Genomic DNA, 20,487 nt, shown 5'->3' on the forward strand with positions numbered 1-20,487 from the left:
ATAAAATCAATTTGAGGGGTCTTAACCAGCATAGTATTTTATTAATGAAATAGGACAGAAAGGAATGGAATAAAAAATACCAGAATGGATCACATTTTATTTCAATGGCTGTACATGTACTTTACTGGGTCATTATATCAATATAAATTGTGTTTCTTATGAAGGGTCATCTTCAGAAGAGCTTGGAAGTCACTTTCCTATAGCACTTTGTCTGTCCCCGTCTGGTTGCTGAGCCATTTATGATAGCTCACATCTCATCCTCCTTACTAGCCTGCAAACTTCTTGAAGTGGGACTAATGTCCAAATTACTTTTCCTTGGCCACAGTGATTTCCTTAATACCGTGTACATGGTGGGTGCTTAGTAAACCTGTTTAATATTTGCTTCTTATTTATTTTGCTTTCAAGTTCTAAATATATACTTTTTAAAATTGTCAAGTACTATTTGTAATTGTTTTGTTCAGCTAATATCAATCTTTACATGTAGGCTGGGGTTCATATAAGCATTGTCTTTTAACCATCTTTTCCTTATTTTTGGAACTGTGGCCCAAACATAGACTTCCAAACATAGAGGAAGTCACTGAAAATGGGTTCCGCTGAGGCTATTATGCAGATCTGAACTTCTGTTTTTCAAAGAGCTCTCTCAGCTGCTGCTCTGTCGTGGCTTCTTTCTGCTGCATAAGCTCGGCTGTTCCTTTGGTCACTCCCCAGGCATCCGGCTTTGACATAGAAGGGTTGTACGGTCTGCCTGAGGCTATCCGAAGATTCTCCCAGTATTCCTTCCTGGCCCTGGGGGAACAAAACACAGCAGAAAACATAATGTCTCTTATGACGTAGCCTCAGAGGTCAGGAGGACTTCTCCCTGAGCTTCCGTCTCTAGGTCGCTGAGCTAAGACACCGCTGTAGAACTGTCTTTGGGCTCTTGAGAGTGTGTCCATTGAAACACATTTATCTTTTTTTTCAGAATCTGTAGGTCTAAAGTTACTTTGAATTTCTTCTTTTTACATACACATAGGTTCAAAAGCTAAGAGTTTAGAATATGGACATTTTCTATCCAAATTACCCTAGCTCTCCATCCTCACTTTCTGGCACTCTACTTCCTGAGCCAGCTGAGCCCACGTTTGCTGCTCTCCCCAAAGCCAGTGTTGCTTCTGCACCTCTCACCCTGAGGATCCCGCCTCTGCCTCCTTTCTATTTCCCTTGTCTCCTAGTTCAGGCCTTGCCATGTTTGGTATCTCCCAGCAGAGATTTCCTCACAGGTTTCCCTGTCTCGAGGCTACGAAAACTTGCAAATCTAACTTTGTCTCAGACCACTTGAGACCCTCCAGGCTCCTCATTGCCTTGGGATGAGGTCATCTAGACCTCGTGAGCATGAACAAAGGCCACCTCCTGTTCCTGACCTGTGTCTTTACCAAATTCTGAATCCAATATTCTCAGACTTCTAGTTTCTCAGCACCTTGTTCTCTTGCCACCTCTCAGTGCTTCCCTCTAGGCTGTTCTCCTGTCTGGCAACCTAATTTGTCCTTCAGAATTCAGCTCTGGTGTTAGCTCTATGAGAAATTCTTCACCAACCTTCCCACCTTTCCCCCTGTGGGCCATTAGTACAGACTCCACAGCACCTGTGCACATCTTCATCCTTAACTTACCATACCAGTTTGAACTTAGCTGTTTATTTCTCTGCCTACTAGACTGTTACCTCCTTGGGGACAGGCCTGTGCCTTGTCCAGCGTGCTCCCTCAGCATCCACAGCAGTGTCTGACATAGTTGTGCTCAACCAATGTTGGCTGAACAGAGGGAAACTGCTCCCTCTGCTTGGGGTGCATCCTCCGCCCCCTTCTTTATCCCTTGGAAGCCTACTCAGCTCTTCAAAATCCAGCCCCAAAGTCCCTTCTTCTAAATTATCTATGAGGTGGAGATAGTTATTCTCTTCTCTTCATTGTTACTTTTTTATCCATGCCTCTGCTCAAGCAGTTAACTACAGTATAATACATCAGCTTTCTTCTCCATTTTCCCCAGTAGACCGTGAGATTCTCTTAGCCAGGGACCACAGCCTTTCATTTCTATATTCCTAGTGCCCTGCACATCGCCTGATGTGAAACTCTGTTTGTTGATTGTTCCTCTTCCCCACTGGAATGTAAACTCTGTGGGTAAAGACATTTTTTATCTCATTCACCACTGTCTTCCCAGCTCTAAGGTTCGTGCTTGGCACAGAACAGGCAATTAATATTTGTTGTACTTAAATCCTAACAACGGATTCACTGTTAGTGTCCACCACATGGACGGTGCTTTCCTAGAGTGTGAAATCACATTTCGTTGCAACTTACATTATTTATATTCTATATTCTTAAAGCTTTCCCCAAAAATCACTCCATAAAGCTACATTATAAACATCTCTGTGAGAGAATTTAAAGAGGATAACTGATTCTTTATCATTACACAGCAAATAGGCTGCACTTTTTGTAATGACCTCATTTGGACATATTCATAATCTAAATGAGTTTGGTTTGGCAAATACAGTTTAAGGTTCTTACCTTGCTCTAATCCAGGGTTTGGTGTGCATGTCCAAACCACTTCCCCAGCTGCCATGTTTTTCTGAAGCTGGTGGCAAAAATCCCCGTTCCGGGGCCAGCTCCTCTGCAATCGCCCTGATGTGGTAGGGCTCAAATCCACAGCACCCACCTATGTACCTGACCCCAAGGTTGTAGGCCTCTCTGGCGTATTTTTGAATATCCCATCTGGTTGCAACTCTGGGCTCCAGTCCTGTAATAAATGACACTCTGCTTAAATTTAAAAATATATATTCAAAACAAACAGCTATAATAAATGTGTAATTTTCAATAAATGAGTTAGATAAGTTGTCAATATTTAGTTCCAAACTCTTAAAAACTATTAGCTATTTTGCATCGACATATCCAATTTTAAATACTGTGACAGCCGGACTTCAAGATGATTCCCAATGATCTCTGCCCTCTGATGTTCTCACCCTTGTGTGGACCCTCCTGTATTATATCAGGTTGGTCTGTGAGACCAATAGAATATGGCAGAAGGGATGGTTTGTGACTTCTGAGGCTAGGTCATATGAGACATTATGTTTTCTGCCTTGTTCTCTCCTGGAACGTTCACCCCAGCTGCGGTGTTTTGAGAACACTCAGATACCACAGTGGAAAGGCCCATGAGCCAAGGAGCTGAGGCCTCCAATCAACAGACAGCAAAAAACTGACCCTGACTCCCAACAGCCAACTGAGAGAGCCTGTAAGTAGATCCCCCAGCTCCCATCAGGCCTTCAGATGACTATAACCCTTGCTAGAGTCTGGATTGCAACCTATTAAGAGACTCTGAGCTAAGCTGCTCCCAAATTCATGACCCACAGCAACTTGAGATATAATAAATATTTGTTGTTTAAAGCCACTAAATTTTGCAATAATTTGTTCTACAGCAATAAATACCACAAATGCCTTGCCGTTCTTCTTCCATGGTTCTTCTAGACTGATTATTTTCCAGGGTCCCTCTAGAATATGGGGTAAGGACCTTAGAATGAAATAGGAGGCTGGCCAGGCTCTGGCCCTGCTCACCCGTGGCTTGATTCTCCAGGTAGACTCACCCCCACTTCCCACACATGCTTTATCCCTCTGCCCAGACTGCAAGTATTCCCCCCCTTCATCTGCTTGGTCTCTTCATTCAAATCTGTTACACAGTAACCCAATGATGGTAACTTCCCTCTGCCCCCCAAACTCAGATATTGCTAGAATATCTGAGCAACATTCAGAATAGGAGAAAAGTATCTCAGCAATAACCTGGTCTAAACTACTTATTTTTTCTGATGAGAAAATTAAGATCTGGGAGAACTAAGAAATTTTGCTAAGGTTCTGCAACTTAGCAACAGAGCTGGAACCAGAAACAGAATCTTCGCTGATCCTACCCAGGAGGGCATCCTTTTTGCCAACTCCAGGTATGACGAATTGGTTGTCTGCCTAGATGTTGACTCACCTTTGATTTTACATTTAAGTTCAGAGGTCTTTTTTGCTTGCCGGTCCTGTCTTTTCCTAATGTCTAATTTAAAAGTTTTTGGGTTGCAAGGAGAGAAGCTGGGGGCAAGAGATGAGGAGATATGCAGCCATTACTTTACATGATAAAGCTCTATGGCTAGAGATTTCTTTGGAATTTGTCAAACATAAGGACCCTGAGATGATTTATAAAACGTCTGTCTTACCAAAGGGGAATTCTGGCAGGTCGATAAATCCCTGTTTGCCGCAGTCGGGAGTGTGGTAGGCCAAGGGCTGACTCATCAGGTGGGCTTTCAGTCCCACGGCCTCCAAGCCTTCTTTCATGAGCTTCACTGTTTGTAAGCTAGTTGTGAGGTCAAAATGGCAGTTCACGCCAACGATGGAAGCTCCTGCAAGTGGGAAGAACATTTGAGCTTTAGGGATTCACCAGGTACCAGTGGGCCCAACTCTCCTCTCACTCAGGGAGCTTTTATTTGGAAATTGGCACTGAATTGGAAATATGGCACTGGGTCCCTGCAAACTTATCTTACCCTTGGGAAAGAATGATTAGTAACAGGCAGCAAGTGCTTTCTGCGAACAGTGCTTTGAAGAGTCAGATATAATTGAAGTGTCGTTTATGCACACTTGGCTGTCCATCTTTTTTTGAAAAAAATAATCATTATTAAAGGTTTTTTAACTTCAATTTTTAGTAGTTGTTAAAAAAAATCATTATTGGAGTGTTCTTTAACTTCAAATTTTAGTAGTCATTTTTTCAATCTCTGACATTATATTTGCAAAGCATGATAATTTTTCACGACTCCCAGCTGCCCCATGGCACCTGTGGTTACCATACCACTCATCTGAGGAATAAGTCAATGTTTCCTTTTATCAGGCCAATTTAATAATATTATTAAGTTTCTTGGGCATAGCAGCAGAATGTAATTTAGGAAAAGGTTTTTCTGAAACTTTCATACAAGTGAAATCATATAGTATGTGTCCTTTCCTGACTGGCTTATTTCACTTAGTACAATGTTTTCAAGGTTCATCCCTGTTGAAGCATGTGTCAGAATTTCATTCCTTTTTATGGCTGAATGATATTCCATTGCATGTACATACCACATTTTGCTTATCCATTCATTAGTTGGACACTTGGGTTGTCCTCCAAAAAGGACTTTTTTGATGAACTCGTGGCCTAGGATTTTGTAGCTGGGATATAGAGATGCCAAGAATAAGGAAAGGAAAGGCTCTCATTCTGGCCGCAATGAGAGCGGCACAACGTCCAGATTCCAGGAGCAGCAGAGCTGACGCTACACGCTGTGACCTGCAGTGTTCAGTGGCAGGCATCTTAGTGGTCCTCACTGGCCTCGGCCTGCAGTTCGCTCTTCATTTTTGTTCCAATCTGGCCTCACGCCCCATCATTCCTCTGAATCAGTTTTTGTTAAGGGCACCGATGACCTCAATCTTGCCAAATCTAGTAGTCGCTTCTCTCTTCTCATCTTACTCAACGTCTCGGCAGCATTCAACCTCGTGGCACTCCCTCCGTCATCAATACTCCCCTTCTCTTGGCTTCTGAGAACTTCCCCCACTCTCTGAGAGTTGCTCCTGCCTCCCTGGCTGCTTTTTTTTTTTTTGAGTGTTGTGTGCTGACCCCTCCTCAAGGCTAAACCTTTCAGTCCTTCAGTGTCCCAGGATGCCACTGAGCCATCTTCTCTTCTGCATCTACACTTCCTTTTCAGCCCCAGGCTCTCAATACCATCTATATCCAGACCTCTCCCAAGCTTCTCTCTCTAACCCTGACCTTTCCACTGGGTTCCAGACTGGTATATTCAACAGCTTACTGAACAGGGTCACTTGGATCTTGACTACCTTTTTCTTTTTCTTCTTTTCTCTTTCTTTCTTTCTTTCTTTCCCTTTCTTTTCCTCCCTCCCTCCCTTCCTCCCTTCCTTCTTTCCTTCCTTCCTTCCTGGTGTTCTGCAGCCACAGTTTCTCTTTCCTTGGTAGATATCATTACATTAATGAAGTAATCATATTTTGGCTATTTATTGGATGTCTATTAGGTATAAAGGTCCTTGTAAGGGGTTTTAGAGAAATATAAATAAAGGACACCAAAGATTTTATAATTTAGCACAGGGCTTCCCAAGGTTTGCTCTATGAAAACAAGGTTCTATGATCAATTAAATTGGGCAGTAGTTATTTACTGTAGTCCCTTCTTGGAGACTGCCAGTATACACGAACACGTCAAAGCCTCTGAGAAGTTCTGCAGTCAAGAGGCTGCTTAACTTGTCTTAACACAGCATTTTCTATCTGTGTGTAACTGCAGAACCCTGTTAACAGTCTCACAGATTAGAAAATGTCATCTGAGGATACGCTAAATGTGCGACACAGCTGCTGAGAGGAGGAAGTGGTTATTTGGGGTAGGGATGACGATGTAAGGGCACATGGAAGTTGAACTAACATTGGAAGTTGGACTAGATTTGTGAGATGGATATTGACTAAGGACCCATCATGTGCTGGGTGCTGTGCTGGGCACACGGTACTCAGTGCTGAGCCGAGCAGACATAGTCTCTGCCCTCTGGGATTTTACAATCAAGTGAGAGAGCCAGACATTCAAGACATAAACTAATGAGATAACTGGGGAGTTCTGTGAAGGATATAAACAGGGTTCAGTGAGGTCAAGCACTGTGGCCACTCACTCTGAACAGACTGTCAGGGGAAGGAGTAGACGCAGGCGAAGAATCCCTGCCAATTAACAGTTGGGATGATGAGGGCCTCCTCTGATCATTTTGAAACATATTAATTTGGTTTCTCCCCCCATTTTTAATATGTATAATAAAAAATTAGGATTCTACAATGTCATTCCTAAACCTAAATAATTATTATTAGTGATGAGTATGAAGTGACTTTCATGAAACATTAAGAGTTGGATAAAGATGAGAAATTAAACAATCAGCCAATCAAAATCTCTGTTCCACAGAGTCAGTCAGACTCTTCCACGGACACTGTGTTATTCCTCAGGTTGAAAATGAGGCAGCTTTGAAAACAGTCTGTGAATTTTCCCTAATTGAAATGAAACCCAATATTAGGAATGGAAATTATATAAAAAGATAAATTAGGTGCTCAGTGTCTCATATCAAAGGATTTTTAAATTTATTATGCCAATTACAAAAAGTAAAGCATACCAGTAATTTATGAGAATGGAAAAACTTTGGCAAAGAGGGCAACTGACTTAAAAGTTATTAATGTCTAAAGACCTCAACTTCAGATAATTTAAAATAAAACATAATATTTCCTAATGTTCCTTTTGATTTACTAAAATTCTTCTCATTTCCAGGTGTTAAACCTTCAGCGTAGGTCTAATTGCCCATTTCAAAAGGCTGGTATGTGTGTGTATGTATTTTTTTTAACATTTTTTTCTCTTTGGGACTCAATAATGATATTATAGATATTCCTAAGAAAGTAAATTAATGGTTTTCCTGTAACAAAAGTAGTATATAGTGATTCATAGATGGACCTGCATTTGTATGTCATTTAAAAGACACACTAGGGGCTTCCCTGGTGGCGCAGTGGTTGAGAATCTGCCTGCCAATGCAGGTGACACGGGTTCGAGCCCTGGTCCGGAAGGATCCCACATGCTGCAGAGCAACTAGGCCCGTGGGCCGCAACTACTGAGCCTGCGCGTCTGGAGCCTGTGCTCCGCAACGAGAGGCCGCGATAGTGAAAGGCCCGCGCACCGCGATGAAGAGTGGCCCCAGCTTGCCGCAACTAGAGAAAGCCCTCGCACAGAAACGAAGACCCAACACAACCAAAAAAAAAAAAAAAAAAAAAAGACACACTAATTGCAAACCGGTCAGAACGCATTATCACCTGCTTTAACCAGACGCACTGCACACTCGCCAGGGGCCACGCCGTGCAAATCTCCCTCTGGGCCGATGCACATGGTCGCTGCCACCGGTTTCCCAGATGCTTTCAAGGCTTCAACTGCCCATACAGCCTCTTCAACGTGTTCAAAATACTGAAATAAGTTAAAGTCAAGATACTTTTAATCTTGTTTCTTCCCAAATAATTTGAAAACTTATCCTACTGCATATTAACTTAATTATCCCCAGATGGGTGTTTTTCAAACTCTGAGTTGTGACCCATTAACATTTTTAAAACAGAATAGAATGGTGATTTCTGCGACTTACAGTCCAAAGGTTTGAAGAACACTATTTTACATTAACTGAATCACATTTAGTTGAAGCCCTAAATTGGAAAAACATTTCAAAACTAAATATTACAGCTACTAGTCATGACTGGTACCTAACCCCACATGGTCCTCATGAGATTAAAAGGCAGAGAAAATGTCCTAAGTGTCCTCGTCTCATCTTAGATCGTATCTGTTTACCTCTGCGATCAAAAAGTCCACGTTCTTCCTCATGAAGACTTCTAACTGTTGCTGGAAGACTTTTTTGACTTCAGTTTCTCTCTTGCAGCTAAGGTACGAAGGTGTCTGGCTCACGCCTCCTGCCACCAAGGCGTCTCCCTCATCAGCCACTTGCCGGGCAATATCACAAGCAGCTTCATTGACTTTCTGCCCCTAAAATGGATGAATTTATGATACATCTACATTTTCATGTGAAATTGAAGCAAATTGTTATTCAAATGTCCATATCTCAGTTGTATGTTACAATAGTGATTTTATTCCAGAAAAAGACAGTGATGGAATAGTTCAGTGCTTTATGGAGTTGAGCAATTTGCAGTAACAACACTGCCAATAACAGTGATTAAAAAAAAAAATCTAATGATGGTATTTAGGATATTACATTATACCAAAGATCTGTGAGAGGATAAAAGTCTTTACATAAAAGGATCCAGTATCCTCCAATGCCTAAGCTGCACTTAGAAGAATACCTAGCAAATAGTGGTGATGATGATAATGATTTGCTTTTATGATTAATAAGAATAAAATTCAATTTAAACTACTACAGAATTCATGACTTTTTGTCATTATGTATTTTCTCAACAGATACACGTATCACAAGTAAGGTCTTTTCTAATTATTTAGACAATAAAAATTGATGCTTGTCCTCAAAAAACCCCAGTACTATAGATCACACAGACTCATGTAATTTTAGAATTCCTTTTTCATTTTAGAGATGAAGAAATTGCTGATTTGATGTGATAAGTAAATGGTTTGCCCAACATCACACAGTTGATTGTAGCTGAGCCTGGAAGATTCTAGGTTCACGGACTCCTGGCACATATGACCTTTCTCCTATACTGTGTCACATTAAAAAATTGTAAACATGTAAGAGTTTCGGACTTCCCTGGTGGCTCAGTGGTTAAGAATCCGCCTGCCAATGCAGGGAACACGGGTTCGAGCCCTGGTCCGGGAAGATCCCACATGCCGCGGAGCAGCTAAAGCCACGACCCACAACTACTGAGCTTGTGTGTCACAACTACTGAAGCCCGCACGCCTAGAGCCCATGCTCCGCAACAAAGAGAAGCCACTGCAATGAGAAGCCCGCGCAGTGCAGCAAAGAGTAGCCCATGCTCGCCGCCACTAGAGAAAGCCCGCGGGCAGCAACGAAGACCCAACACAGCCAAAAATAAAATAAATAAATCAATAAATAAAATTTATTTTAAAAAAAGATGTAAGAGTTTGTAAGGATACTCATTCAGCAACTTAGTCAACAGACTGAGAGAATCATTAATAGTTAAATACTTCTTTGATCTGCTTCATTAAATGCCTTTCTGTTAATTTGGGGGATGCTAGCTAAAACCTAAGAATATTATTCACACATACCTCGTTTCTGTATTGTTTAAAACAAAACAGAACTCTAAAGAGGCTCAACACTTTTCTCTATGAGAGCTTTGGTAATGACACGCGTGTCTACTGTGTCCTTCTAAGAGTGCCACGTATGGTGTTACTCACGGATATTTTCTCTGCAACATAGTTTCCCCTGTTCTCCAGCTTGTCTTCACTGGCGTAGAAGGTGAAGGTCTGCATGACATTCGATCCAGCTCTGAGGAATTCTCGATGAAGCTGGCGAACTGGGAGATTGAATGAGGGAAAGGTATTCATTGTTAACAGTTTATTAGTCTGTGATGCTTTCAAAAGGCTCTCAGACAAACAAATATGAAAATATCTGTTTAAATTCCTGGCTGCCTGGCATTTGCTCATCCTGGGGGCTAATGAGAGGTGGATCTGGAGTCTCTTGCCAGGAGGAAGAGATTATCTCTGCCATGGATGTGGGGTGAAGGGAAGAGGGAGGTCCCACAGAGGAGGAATCATCTCAGTGCTTTTGCCAGGCAGAGAAGATGGGGAAGGGCATTCCCTATAGAGGGAACAGCCCGAGCAAAGACAAGGAGGCAAGAAAAGTCTTGGCATTTGGGGGAGTGACAAGCAGTCTGAGTGGCCGGAGTTGAGGATATGCTGGAGAAGTGGTGGGAGATGAACTTGGAAAGGCGGGCTGTCAGATAGAGTGTAAAACAGCCTAGCACATCATCCCAAGGAGTCTAGGCGCCAGACCACAGGTATCAGTGTTTGTGTTTTTGTTTTGTTTTTTAATTTATTTTATTTATGTATTTTTGGCTGCGTTGGGTCTTTGCTGCTGCACGCGGGGTTTCTCTAGTTGCGGTGAGCAGGGGCTACTCTTCGCTGCGGTGCGCAGGCTTCTCACTGCAGTGGCTTCTCTTGTTGCAGAGCACAGGCTCTAGGCGCGCAGGCTTCAGTAGTTGTGACATGTGGACTCAGTAGTTATGGCTCACAGGCCCTAGAGCACAGGCTCAGTAGTTGTGGCGCACGGGCTTATTTGCTCCACGGCATGTGGGATCCTCCCGGACCAGGGATCAAACCTGGGTCCCCTGCATTGGCAGGCGGATTCTCAACCACTGCACCACCAGGGAAGCCCAACTCAGTGTTTTTGAAAGATAATTCTGGTAGTAGAGTGAAATAAGTGTTGGAGAAATGTTCGCAATCTAGGTTCATGGGTGAATACCATGTGGCGAAGCTTTCATTGGCTGGAGGAAATATGGTGCGAGATTTCTTTCTTTTTTTTTTTTTTTCCATATAATCAAATGTATGCAATTTAAAGAGTTATCCTTTACTCTAAAATATTGGTCCTAAACCTTGGTTGCCCATTAGATATCCTGCAAGCTTTTCAAAAATTATGAATGTTAGTGTCAAATCCACATATATTCTAATTTAATTGATTTGGGGTAAGGCACAAGCAAGTTTTTTTAAAGGTTTCCCAACTGATTCTTATTTTCAGTTTTGTTGAGAATCACCATTCTAAGAGAGCAGGAGAATGTTTCTTTTATAAAATTATAGTGAGACTTAGATGGTGTTTTGTTTTTGTCAGGAGAAATGACTGGGCAGAGTAAGAAATCAACAGTCATATATCAAACCCTAAAATTTATTTTGAAATTTCAGAGACCTATAAAATCTGCAGGTCTGGGAACAACTACATTAGACGCTAAGAAATTATTAGGACACTGGTGTTCTTAGCCCTTCAGAAGCTAAGACTGGAGATTAGTCTGGCATGTTTGCAACCCAGATGCCTAGTAGAGTGCCAAGAACATAGGAAGCTCAGTTTTTGTTTATAAATGGACAAAAAGGTGAGGCCAAAAAAGCTTTTGAATTTCAGAGAATGGATTTCTAAGCTTGAAGCCAAATCTCTGCTTTTAAAATCATGGAACCTTTCGTTCTCAGTGGGAACTTAAAAGCATGCCTAAATTAGGGGGTTTCAAAGTTGTTTTAATTAGCAGCAGAATCAACTGAAAACCCTTATATACAGTCAATCAGATAAACACAGAGTGCTAAGGTTGGAGCAAGGGAGAAGGGACTACAGACTTGGTATCTGGGACAGAATGGTTTATGAATAAGAAGTCCACCCAGCTGGCCCTTTGATGGATTTCCAGAGACTGTAAAAAAAAAAAAAAAAAAAAAGCAAAAACCCTGGAATGGTGTGCAAATTGTTTTCATGTATGTACATTGTATAGTGCTCAGAGGGCCTATAATCTTTTATCAGATTTTTTTCAGAGGGCAGTGAATCAGAAAGGTGAAGACAACTTTTCACTCTTAATAGATCTGATTATTCCATCATGCTTCTTAAAAATGCCATGCTTCTCAAAGTGTGACCCTACTAGACTCGCTTGGGGACAATTAAAAATTCAGATTCCTCAAACCCCTCCAGACCCAGGGAAACTGAATTCATCGCCAAATTCAAAGCTGATTCCACTGAGTGCAAGAACCACAACTTTTGGCATAAATTTTCGTAGGAGAGTTAGTCTGGTAATTTCTGAATATTCTTTCAATTTCTATTTTCTGTTTCCTCCCATCATAACACTATGAGTCTTCATCCTCTAACCAACAATAGGGTATGACTGGTTCCTACGACAATGATACAACTTATGCTAATTAATTATATTCATTTTATGGCTTTACACTCTTCATTATACTAGTTTTATTTTAGCATCACAGAAGCTAAATATTACCAACTTATGTGTGTGTGTGTATATATATGTGTATAAAACATATGACCCAGACATATATGTACAGAGTATAGATATTACCTTGTACATTTACTTGAGAAATGCAAGTCTTTGAAATTCCACAGCAAACTCTAAAAGGTCAAATAAAAATTTGCAGTATTTCTTCAGTGGGATAATAAATTTGCAGTAAAATCATTTGGCAGCAAAATGTCACCTGAACTAATGTGAGGATATTTATAATTGTATCCTATTTAGTGTGGGTAGTCATATATTTTGATGCAAAAAGAGTATTAATGTGTTTGATGGGGCATAGGGGAGCACTTCAGACCCTAATAAGAGCGTTATGCAATATGTAGCATATGTAATGTATTAACTTTCTAAAATTCCCACAAATTCTGGATTCTAAAATGCATTTGGCCCCAAAAGGGCTTGGATAAGGAATTGCAGACCTGTAGCATAACCTTCCCTTTCTCACTGCTTCCAGCACTAAAAAGTCAAGTCCAGGCACCAGTCCTACAAAAGTGTTTTGGGTGCCGTCCAGTCTACAGGGAAACTTTTCAGGGTCTATATGAATTCTAGTTATTACCCAGTCAAAATTAGAAAAGCACCTGCAAAAACAAATACATTTGCATAAAGTAGCATGACAATGACCACCGCTCTCATTTAGAGCATGAATGTTTTAAACACATTTCACCACCCTCCACCCCAGAAAAGGTTAAAAACATCCAAGGTCGTATGAAATGGTTCTTTGAAGATAAGTTACAAGCAGATTTGTCTTTTCTGATGCGTCCTGTAGTCCACTGTGGTTGACAGAGTTTGAACTAGGCACTGGCAGAGCTGAATATAGGGGATTTCAGTCTGTAGCAGAAAGGATTAAACCTAATGACTCAGTATCATGGAGTTTTCATTAATTCTTGAAAAGCAAGGAGCTCCCAGAAGAAAAAGTAAAGCAAATGCTCAATGCATTTAAATAAGCTCAAAATATTCAAGACACAAATGGCCAAGAGATCAAATGTGCTGTTTCTGCATTAATAAAATCAAAGAAAATCGGTATCAGAGCAGATTCTCTTGAGCTCCTCTAATGTGTGACTTTAAAAAAGTAAACGTGACTAACAAAATTGAAATTTCCAGTTTAAACAACAGTCTTATTTTGTTTCCATGGCAGAGTTTGGGCAAAGGTAGTTTATCATTAATGTCAGTTTGGCCCAAGAAATATTTCACTCTGAGTTTAACCCAGCAAGCAGACCTTAAGAAACAAACCATAGATATATTAGAAATCCTTACTCTCAGGTCTTAATTATGCCATTGTGTTCCTTACATCCCTTCAACACAATGCTTCTGAAGGTGGGGTTTACTTTGACATCATTTGGAGACAAGTATTATAAATATGCAGGTTCCTGGACCCATCACAAACCTAATGAAACCAAATCTATAAGTGGGGCCTGGGAATTTATTATTTTTAACAAACTCCACTGGTGAAACTAAAATTTGAGAACTCTTGTTGGTTTAGCTTCCAAAGCTTACTAATTTCATTTTTTTTAAAGGGTAGAACACAGTATTATTTCTACTTTCATTTGGAAATATAAAAGTTGCATACATTTGCTAGGTTTCATAGTGTGACTATGGCTCTTTTACTTTGGATACCTTTTAGGGACAGTGTGATTTGAATACATTTCTGTACTTCTCTAGCAGTAATAGATTAATACAACCAAGAATATTATCAAGAGAGGAAGCAACTCACTCAAGTTAATAACAATAGCGAATAGTTGTAGTGTTTAACATGAGCCAGGCACTCTTTTGAACAATGCACATATAATTTATTTAATCCTCATAACAACTTTATGAGGTAGATATCAATATTATCTTGGTTTTCTTAGCTAAGTAATTTCCCCAAGGCCACACAGCCTAGTGGCTGTGTCAGGATCTGATCCAGTTTGTCTGGATCCAGAGTCTGTACTGGATCTCAAAGCTGTACTGTCTCTCAGTTTATGTTCTTCGTTAGTTTCCATCCTTCATCACTGAGTTCATTGGAATACGCTCTTCTTTAACATAAAAAAACATCTGTTTATTATCTTATACAATATTCACAAGAACTCTGGTTTCCTCTGAAAGATTTAAATTCTTTCAAAGTGTTGGTTGCTGATGGCTCCTGGCTGAGACCCTTCCTAGGAAGTGCCCTAGGCCAAAGGGCACTCCTTTGCCCAGGATTAAGCCCTCTCCTGGAGGAGGGGAGGGCTGACAGCTTGTGCGCAGGGCTTGGTCTGTTAGTAGGGGGAAAACACAAAGACCTAGCCCCCTTGCCTCAATCTGGGACAACTCTGAGGGGCCTGTGCAATTCCAGAGCTCCCTGAGAGATTGGCTGGGCTCTCTGTTACAGCTCTTCACAGCTTAGTTCCGGTTCCTCCCTTTGCCCAGTCCTGCTTCTCTCACTCCCTTAGTTCACTCCCAAGAGTAGAACTCTTGGGCACAACTCTCTGCTTCATCATGTGTTTTCTGAGTGGTCTGACCTGCAAGAGCTGAAGCCAGAACTAGTCATAGGAAATAACTCTGAAGGCATCATTTAGAGTCAGATCTCCTTCTGACTAGCTAGGAATGAGCACCCACACGTCACAGGTGATGGAGCTCCCAGTATGCTCTCGGGGTGCAACTACTAAAACTTCAACCTGTAGTGAACTAGGATGAGATGCCCTTGGAAGGGAATGCACTTGCCGGTACACTATCTCAGATGTTTGAGAGGTTCAGGGGAAGTAGTAACTATAAGGACTCCGGAATTAGATGGCTATTGTTGGGTACCACCAAAGTAGTGGAGAAAGACAATGAAAGGCTACAGGTGGGTCGTCACCGATTTCAGGCAATGTGTGAAAGTCTGAGGATCTTCTGGGTGGTATGTAAAGAGACTCAGTTCCTGTTGCTAGAGAACAGAAAAACTGAGGCTCTGGCCCAGGACTAAATTACATAGGGAGCAGAGTTCCAAAGTTCCAGAGTTCTCAACTGGGAAAGCATTCTATTGCCAAAAGTTAGGGTCTGATTAGGAAGAAATGGGACCCTCAGATCTGGAATAAAGACATATGGGTGGATTAACCCATCAGCCTTGAAAACCTACATCCCTCAGAACTCCATGGGCCTGCAAAAGTGGCCCATTCCTCCCTTTTAAAGATTAAATCTTCGCTATTGCTTGAGGATGATACAGAGGCCTTAAAAGACAGCATTTATCCCCTTCAGATTGCATCCTACCTCCCCTCCTGTCCATAAAAGATTTGTGGTCAAAAAAGTAAAGTGAGAATAAGGTTTGTGGGTGCAGGTGCCAGTTAGGTAGGTAGTTGAACAGGGTGGCGCTAGTATACAATGAATTTAACTAGTTGGCAGATACATAATGGAAGAGGGCTTATCTGCAAGATGGTGATTGATGCTGTATCATGGAACTTACAGTGGGTTAAGGAGGGAAGGTGGACTTGTGGGGGAGAATGGCTAAAACACACTAAAATGATAGAGCCAGGGTCATGATGAGATTGAAGAATAGGAGCACTAGAGAAAGTGAGCAGAAAAGATAGGAGGGGGTGGTCAGAGAATGTGGTTATTTGTCCTTGAGATTTCAGAGGTGGACAGCTATTGGCGATGGTGAGGTCTAGGAGAGGGTTGCTAAGGTGGGGATGGAGGAAAAGTTTGCTGGAGATGAGGAGGAGATCAAGGCACTAACAGGAAGAGTGCTGGATGGATCACATGTATGGGTGTTGAAGTCAACTAGAGTGTTGAAGAAGGGAGGGGCAGAGAAAGGCAGTGAGCCAGGTTCTAGACTCATCTAGAGTGAGGACCAGGGAACAAGAGGTAGATATAGGTGAGAGCAGCAGGCCATTGGTACTTACCCAACAGGCAAATCTGTACTTATGTACCTAGCACAGTGCCCAGCAGGCAATAATAAATATTTGGATACCACGGCATGAATGTATCTGTTTGATGGCATGCTTCTAGACTTGGGTCAACATAGTGGTCTTTTATGAGAGCTTAGAATATAGCTGTGCACCAACCTGCTTCTGGGTGTTCCACAGCAGCTTCTGGGGTCCAGGGCCCTGCCTTCACATAGCCCCTCTTCTCCAGTGCAAAGACAAAACCTCCATCTCCAATCACGACCTCTCCAGAGTTTAACCGTTCTAGGATGCCCTAAAATTACAGAAGAGGAGGAAGAAAAGTTGTTACTTGAATTTTTAAGACAATTTTCTACCTTTAGAACTTTTGCTATCATATTCTTGAGAAGTATGATTTCTTTAGAATTCTCAGAAAATATATATTTTATACAGAAATTTGTGACTATAAGGAGAATCACCAGAATGCTAATATATTGAAAGTTTGTGTATCCATGTGTATGTGACAGGGATGGGGTCTTTCAGAACACATTAAAGAGTATTTGAAGAATATTGTGGGAGGATGTTATATTTGAATAAATATCTTCAGAGGGGTTAAATGAAAAGGTTTTGTTGTAAAGCCTCAAATAAATACTTAAGCACACCTTTTTAAAATGGTGATTGTTAGTCTTTCTTCTTATTCTATCAATAAACTAAAGAGAGGATTGTATTTTATAAAGAAGTTGAAGTGGCATACAATGCTATTAAGGCATTTTGAGACTGAAAAGTCAAAAGATATTTGGTGAAGACAGAAGGAAGGAGATACTACCACAAAGATGGCCAAATCAATACCTCCATACCTATTCCATTTACAGTACTATGCAGTAATTACCCTGGTGTTAATAGAGAAATTTTGAACTTAATATTTTTAAAGGGCTTTGTAAATTAGAAAGTAATTTTCTAGTGTAACCATTTTTTTTTAATTTCAAAAAATCATAGCCTTTAAAAATAAAAGGTACCCTAATTCAATTTAGGTCACTCTGATTTTACAAATAAAGAATTAAGGTCCAGAGTCTCTGAGTAATTTATACACGGTCTCCCAGGTGCAGTGTATAGGGCCTCCTGATTCTTTTATCCTTCAATGGTATCTAGATTTGATTTTAAATGGGGGTGGGGAGGGTGAGATAGCCCTGCAAAGGCCATGTAAAGTAATAACTTGGAATGTACTTACCTGTTGCGTTCCATTTGTTACTAATAATGGTTGACAAAACAAATGCTGATATAACAAGGGTTACAAATTCTGTGAGAGACATTCGTAAGCTTTTCTATCTTAGGTCCTCACCAACTTCTGCCTCTCTCCCACACCATTTCGACAACTGGTGCTCGGAGAAAAGAAACATCTGACATTTCTACCTTAAAGCAGTAAAATAGGAGGACTATGCTATATATTCCTGAATAGCCCTTCCATATAGAAAAAATGTCAAGTATACAAGTCCATGAGATAACAAATACAAAAATATAGAATTGATCACATGTAATTTTGAAATCCAAATACCTGTCATGATTACAATGTGTCTAAATGTCACATTTTAGATTGACACATATACACTAATATGTATAAAACAGATAACTAATAAGAACCTGCTGTATAAAAAAATAGATAAAATAAAATTCCAAAAAAAAGTCACATTTTAAAACTACAACTTTGATCGTTAGGACCCAATTAACAAGAAAAATAGATATATTGCTAGTCGGTGCAGTTGTATAAAAACATGAACAACAGTCAAATAAATGAGATATGACTGGCTACTAATTTTCATTTGGGTGAAATAATTCATGATATTTTGTTCAGTCACCTAGCAACTCTCATCGGACTCTTGTGTGTGTTTTCAAACTTCAGTAGCACAACACTTAAATGCACAGCATAGCTAAGAATCTGATATTTGGTGGCAGAGTGGCTAGTGGTGATTCAATTACCATGCTGTACATTAGTTTATTGAACAATTACATCAGGAAGAACACTCTCTTAGATTCTACTGCATTTTTAAATTACCTGAACTTCAGACTTTTTTGTTCCTAAGCTAAGTGGCTTTTTTTTTTTTAATGGAATGTGCTATGAGAAAATGTCAAGATATTGTTTGTGAAAAAGTGTTGCAAAGGAATATGTGTAATATCAGACTTTTTGTTTAAAAAGTACATATTTACCTAGACAATAAACTAGCAAATATACAGCAAAATGTAGTAGACACTGTTCTTCGTGTTTTTCCTAGTTGTTTACAATGAACATGTGTTAGTTTTGTAACATATGTTTTAATTTTAATCAGAAGTATAGAAGTATTATTGTCCATATTTTAACAGTGACATAGGCATGGAAACAAGGTTGCCAAAGAAACTTTTTTTTTTCTTCCCATCTTATGTCCATCTGTTGCTAAAATAATCCTTTAAAATGTTTCATTTTGTGAGTTTGAGTCTGGGGGAGTGGATTAGGATTTATGGCAATGTAAATCGGGCCAAACCAAAAAAAAATTTTTTTAATCTCTATGGGAATCATCCTTTCCAGCCTACATCAACTATTCCTTTAGTAGATGTATGGACTGGCAAAATTCTCCACCTAACTGAACAGGTGACAGCCTATAATCGATTGCCATCTCAGCATCTTAAATCCTGGGACTGCATGGCATTTAAAAAATTTAATTGAATTAATTTTTTCCCTTGTGTGGAGATCTTTTTAATTTGAGGCAGGGTCATCCCTTTAGAAACTAGGTGCAGCCCATTTCTAAAGGGATGGCTGGCAATGAATTTGGGAGGTGGACCTTCCCCCATGGTCCTTACAGCTGCAGCAGTACAGTCGGCCTGGCCCTGTCTCCTTCGCTGCCATTCCCTGGGCCTCTGTCTGCCAGGCATGGAGTTGGGTGCTTTGACACCCAAGGGGCAAGCACATTCCCTACTCCCTCCGTCCTTCTTTTCCCACTCCTAACCATAGTCCTACTATCAGTGCATCCATCCATCCATTCATCCATCCATCTCCGCCCCCCGCCCTCCCCCCTCCCCCCCACCCCCGCCACTCCCCCCCCCCCCACCCCTGTAACTAGACGAAGGCCCACAATCTGGACTGAAACACTCGTCCCCAGGGAAGGGCGGGCTTGTTACTGGGTTTTTATTTTTAAAACTTATTAACAGTCCTTCCTCAATATCTTACGGCCATTGTGCTTAATTTTTCTGAAACTGTCTTTTCGAGGCCCGCACGGTGCACTGTTCTGTGATCGCTGAAACCAAACTGCGGGATGAAAACTTACATCAACCAGACAACGCCAGAGCCTTAGGGCTGCGGCGGGGTGGGCTGGTGGGTGCAGCGAGAACCCTGCAAGGTAGGGGCCCTGAGACCCTAGGCGCCTGTGAGGGCGCGGCGTGAAACGGTGGGAGCCCGGGCGCGCGCCTCCCTGCCCTGCAAGCGCGGGGCGTCAAGGGGCGAGAGCGGGGGCACGGACACAGACCCCAGAGGAGCCCGGGGTACGCAGCAGGGCGACCCCGAGTCCCACCGCCGTGGGGCAGGGAAGTCGCACCTGTGGGTCTAGGAGCCGCATCTTGGGGGAGTGCTCTGGTCTTGGGGTGCGGGACTCAGAAGACGTTGGGAGTCTCAGCGCTTTGGGGGCGCTCTGAAGTTGGGGGTCACATAGTTCTAGAGGGCGCTCTGGTCAGGGGGCAGGAGTGGGGACTCAGAGGCGCCTTGGGGTCCTGCAGCAGAAGTTCTGGGGGGCCTTCTGGTCACAGTCAGGCTCTAAGGGCTCCTCTGCGCTCCCCGCGGCTGAGATGCGATGCGGGGCTGGTTTGTGGATCGAAACTCAGAGCTTTGGCCGGGATGGACAGCGCCCTTGGGTCCCCTGCAGACTCACCTTTTTGGCCTTTTTGCCCCCAACTGGTGCCATCTTCGTGGCGTCCCGGACAGACGGTACTTAACACGGATGAGGACCGGAGAGGTGAGCGTTTCCCCCTGCGAAGCCCGGAGCTGCACGGCGGCTGCAGCCGGGCTCTTTATACCCGCTGCTCCCGCGGGGTGGGTTTCCCCACCCCCGATGCGGTCCAACGCGGGCCTCGGGCGGGGAACACGCCCACCAGCCCTTGATCCCGGCCTGTCGCTGCTTGGGAACCTGCGTAAGGAGGAGGTGATCGAGATTGTTCTGCCAAAATGGGT

General features: G+C 42.0%; 1 protein-coding gene and 2 long non-coding RNA genes across 3 annotated transcripts in view; 1 reads left to right on the top strand and 2 right to left on the bottom strand.

The window, feature by feature from the left end:
• Nucleotides 1–20,487, top strand: part of LOC309659055 — a 430,937-nt gene that overhangs the window by 100,797 nt on the left and 309,653 nt on the right. The gene's annotated exons all lie outside the window — the stretch shown is intronic.
• The window catches only part of LOC309659045, a 191,864-nt gene that overhangs the window by 22,408 nt on the left and 148,969 nt on the right, over nt 1–20,487 (bottom strand). The window lies entirely within an intron of this gene.
• BHMT (betaine--homocysteine S-methyltransferase) lies at nt 20–20,321 on the bottom strand. Its single transcript, XM_082458196.1, has 8 exons — nt 20,189–20,321; nt 16,482–16,614; nt 9,896–10,014; nt 8,366–8,557; nt 7,846–7,993; nt 4,208–4,390; nt 2,529–2,757; nt 20–786 (listed from the first exon to the last, which is right to left on the bottom strand). Exons 1-8 carry the CDS (start codon nt 20,219–20,221, stop codon nt 603–605), a joined length of 1,221 nt encoding a protein of 406 aa, XP_082314322.1. The 5' UTR covers nt 20,222–20,321; the 3' UTR covers nt 20–602.

The sequence above is a fragment of the Balaenoptera physalus genome, assembly GCF_965194825.1.
Source record: "Balaenoptera physalus genome assembly, chromosome: 3".
Lineage (NCBI taxonomy): Eukaryota > Metazoa > Chordata > Mammalia > Artiodactyla > Balaenopteridae > Balaenoptera > Balaenoptera physalus.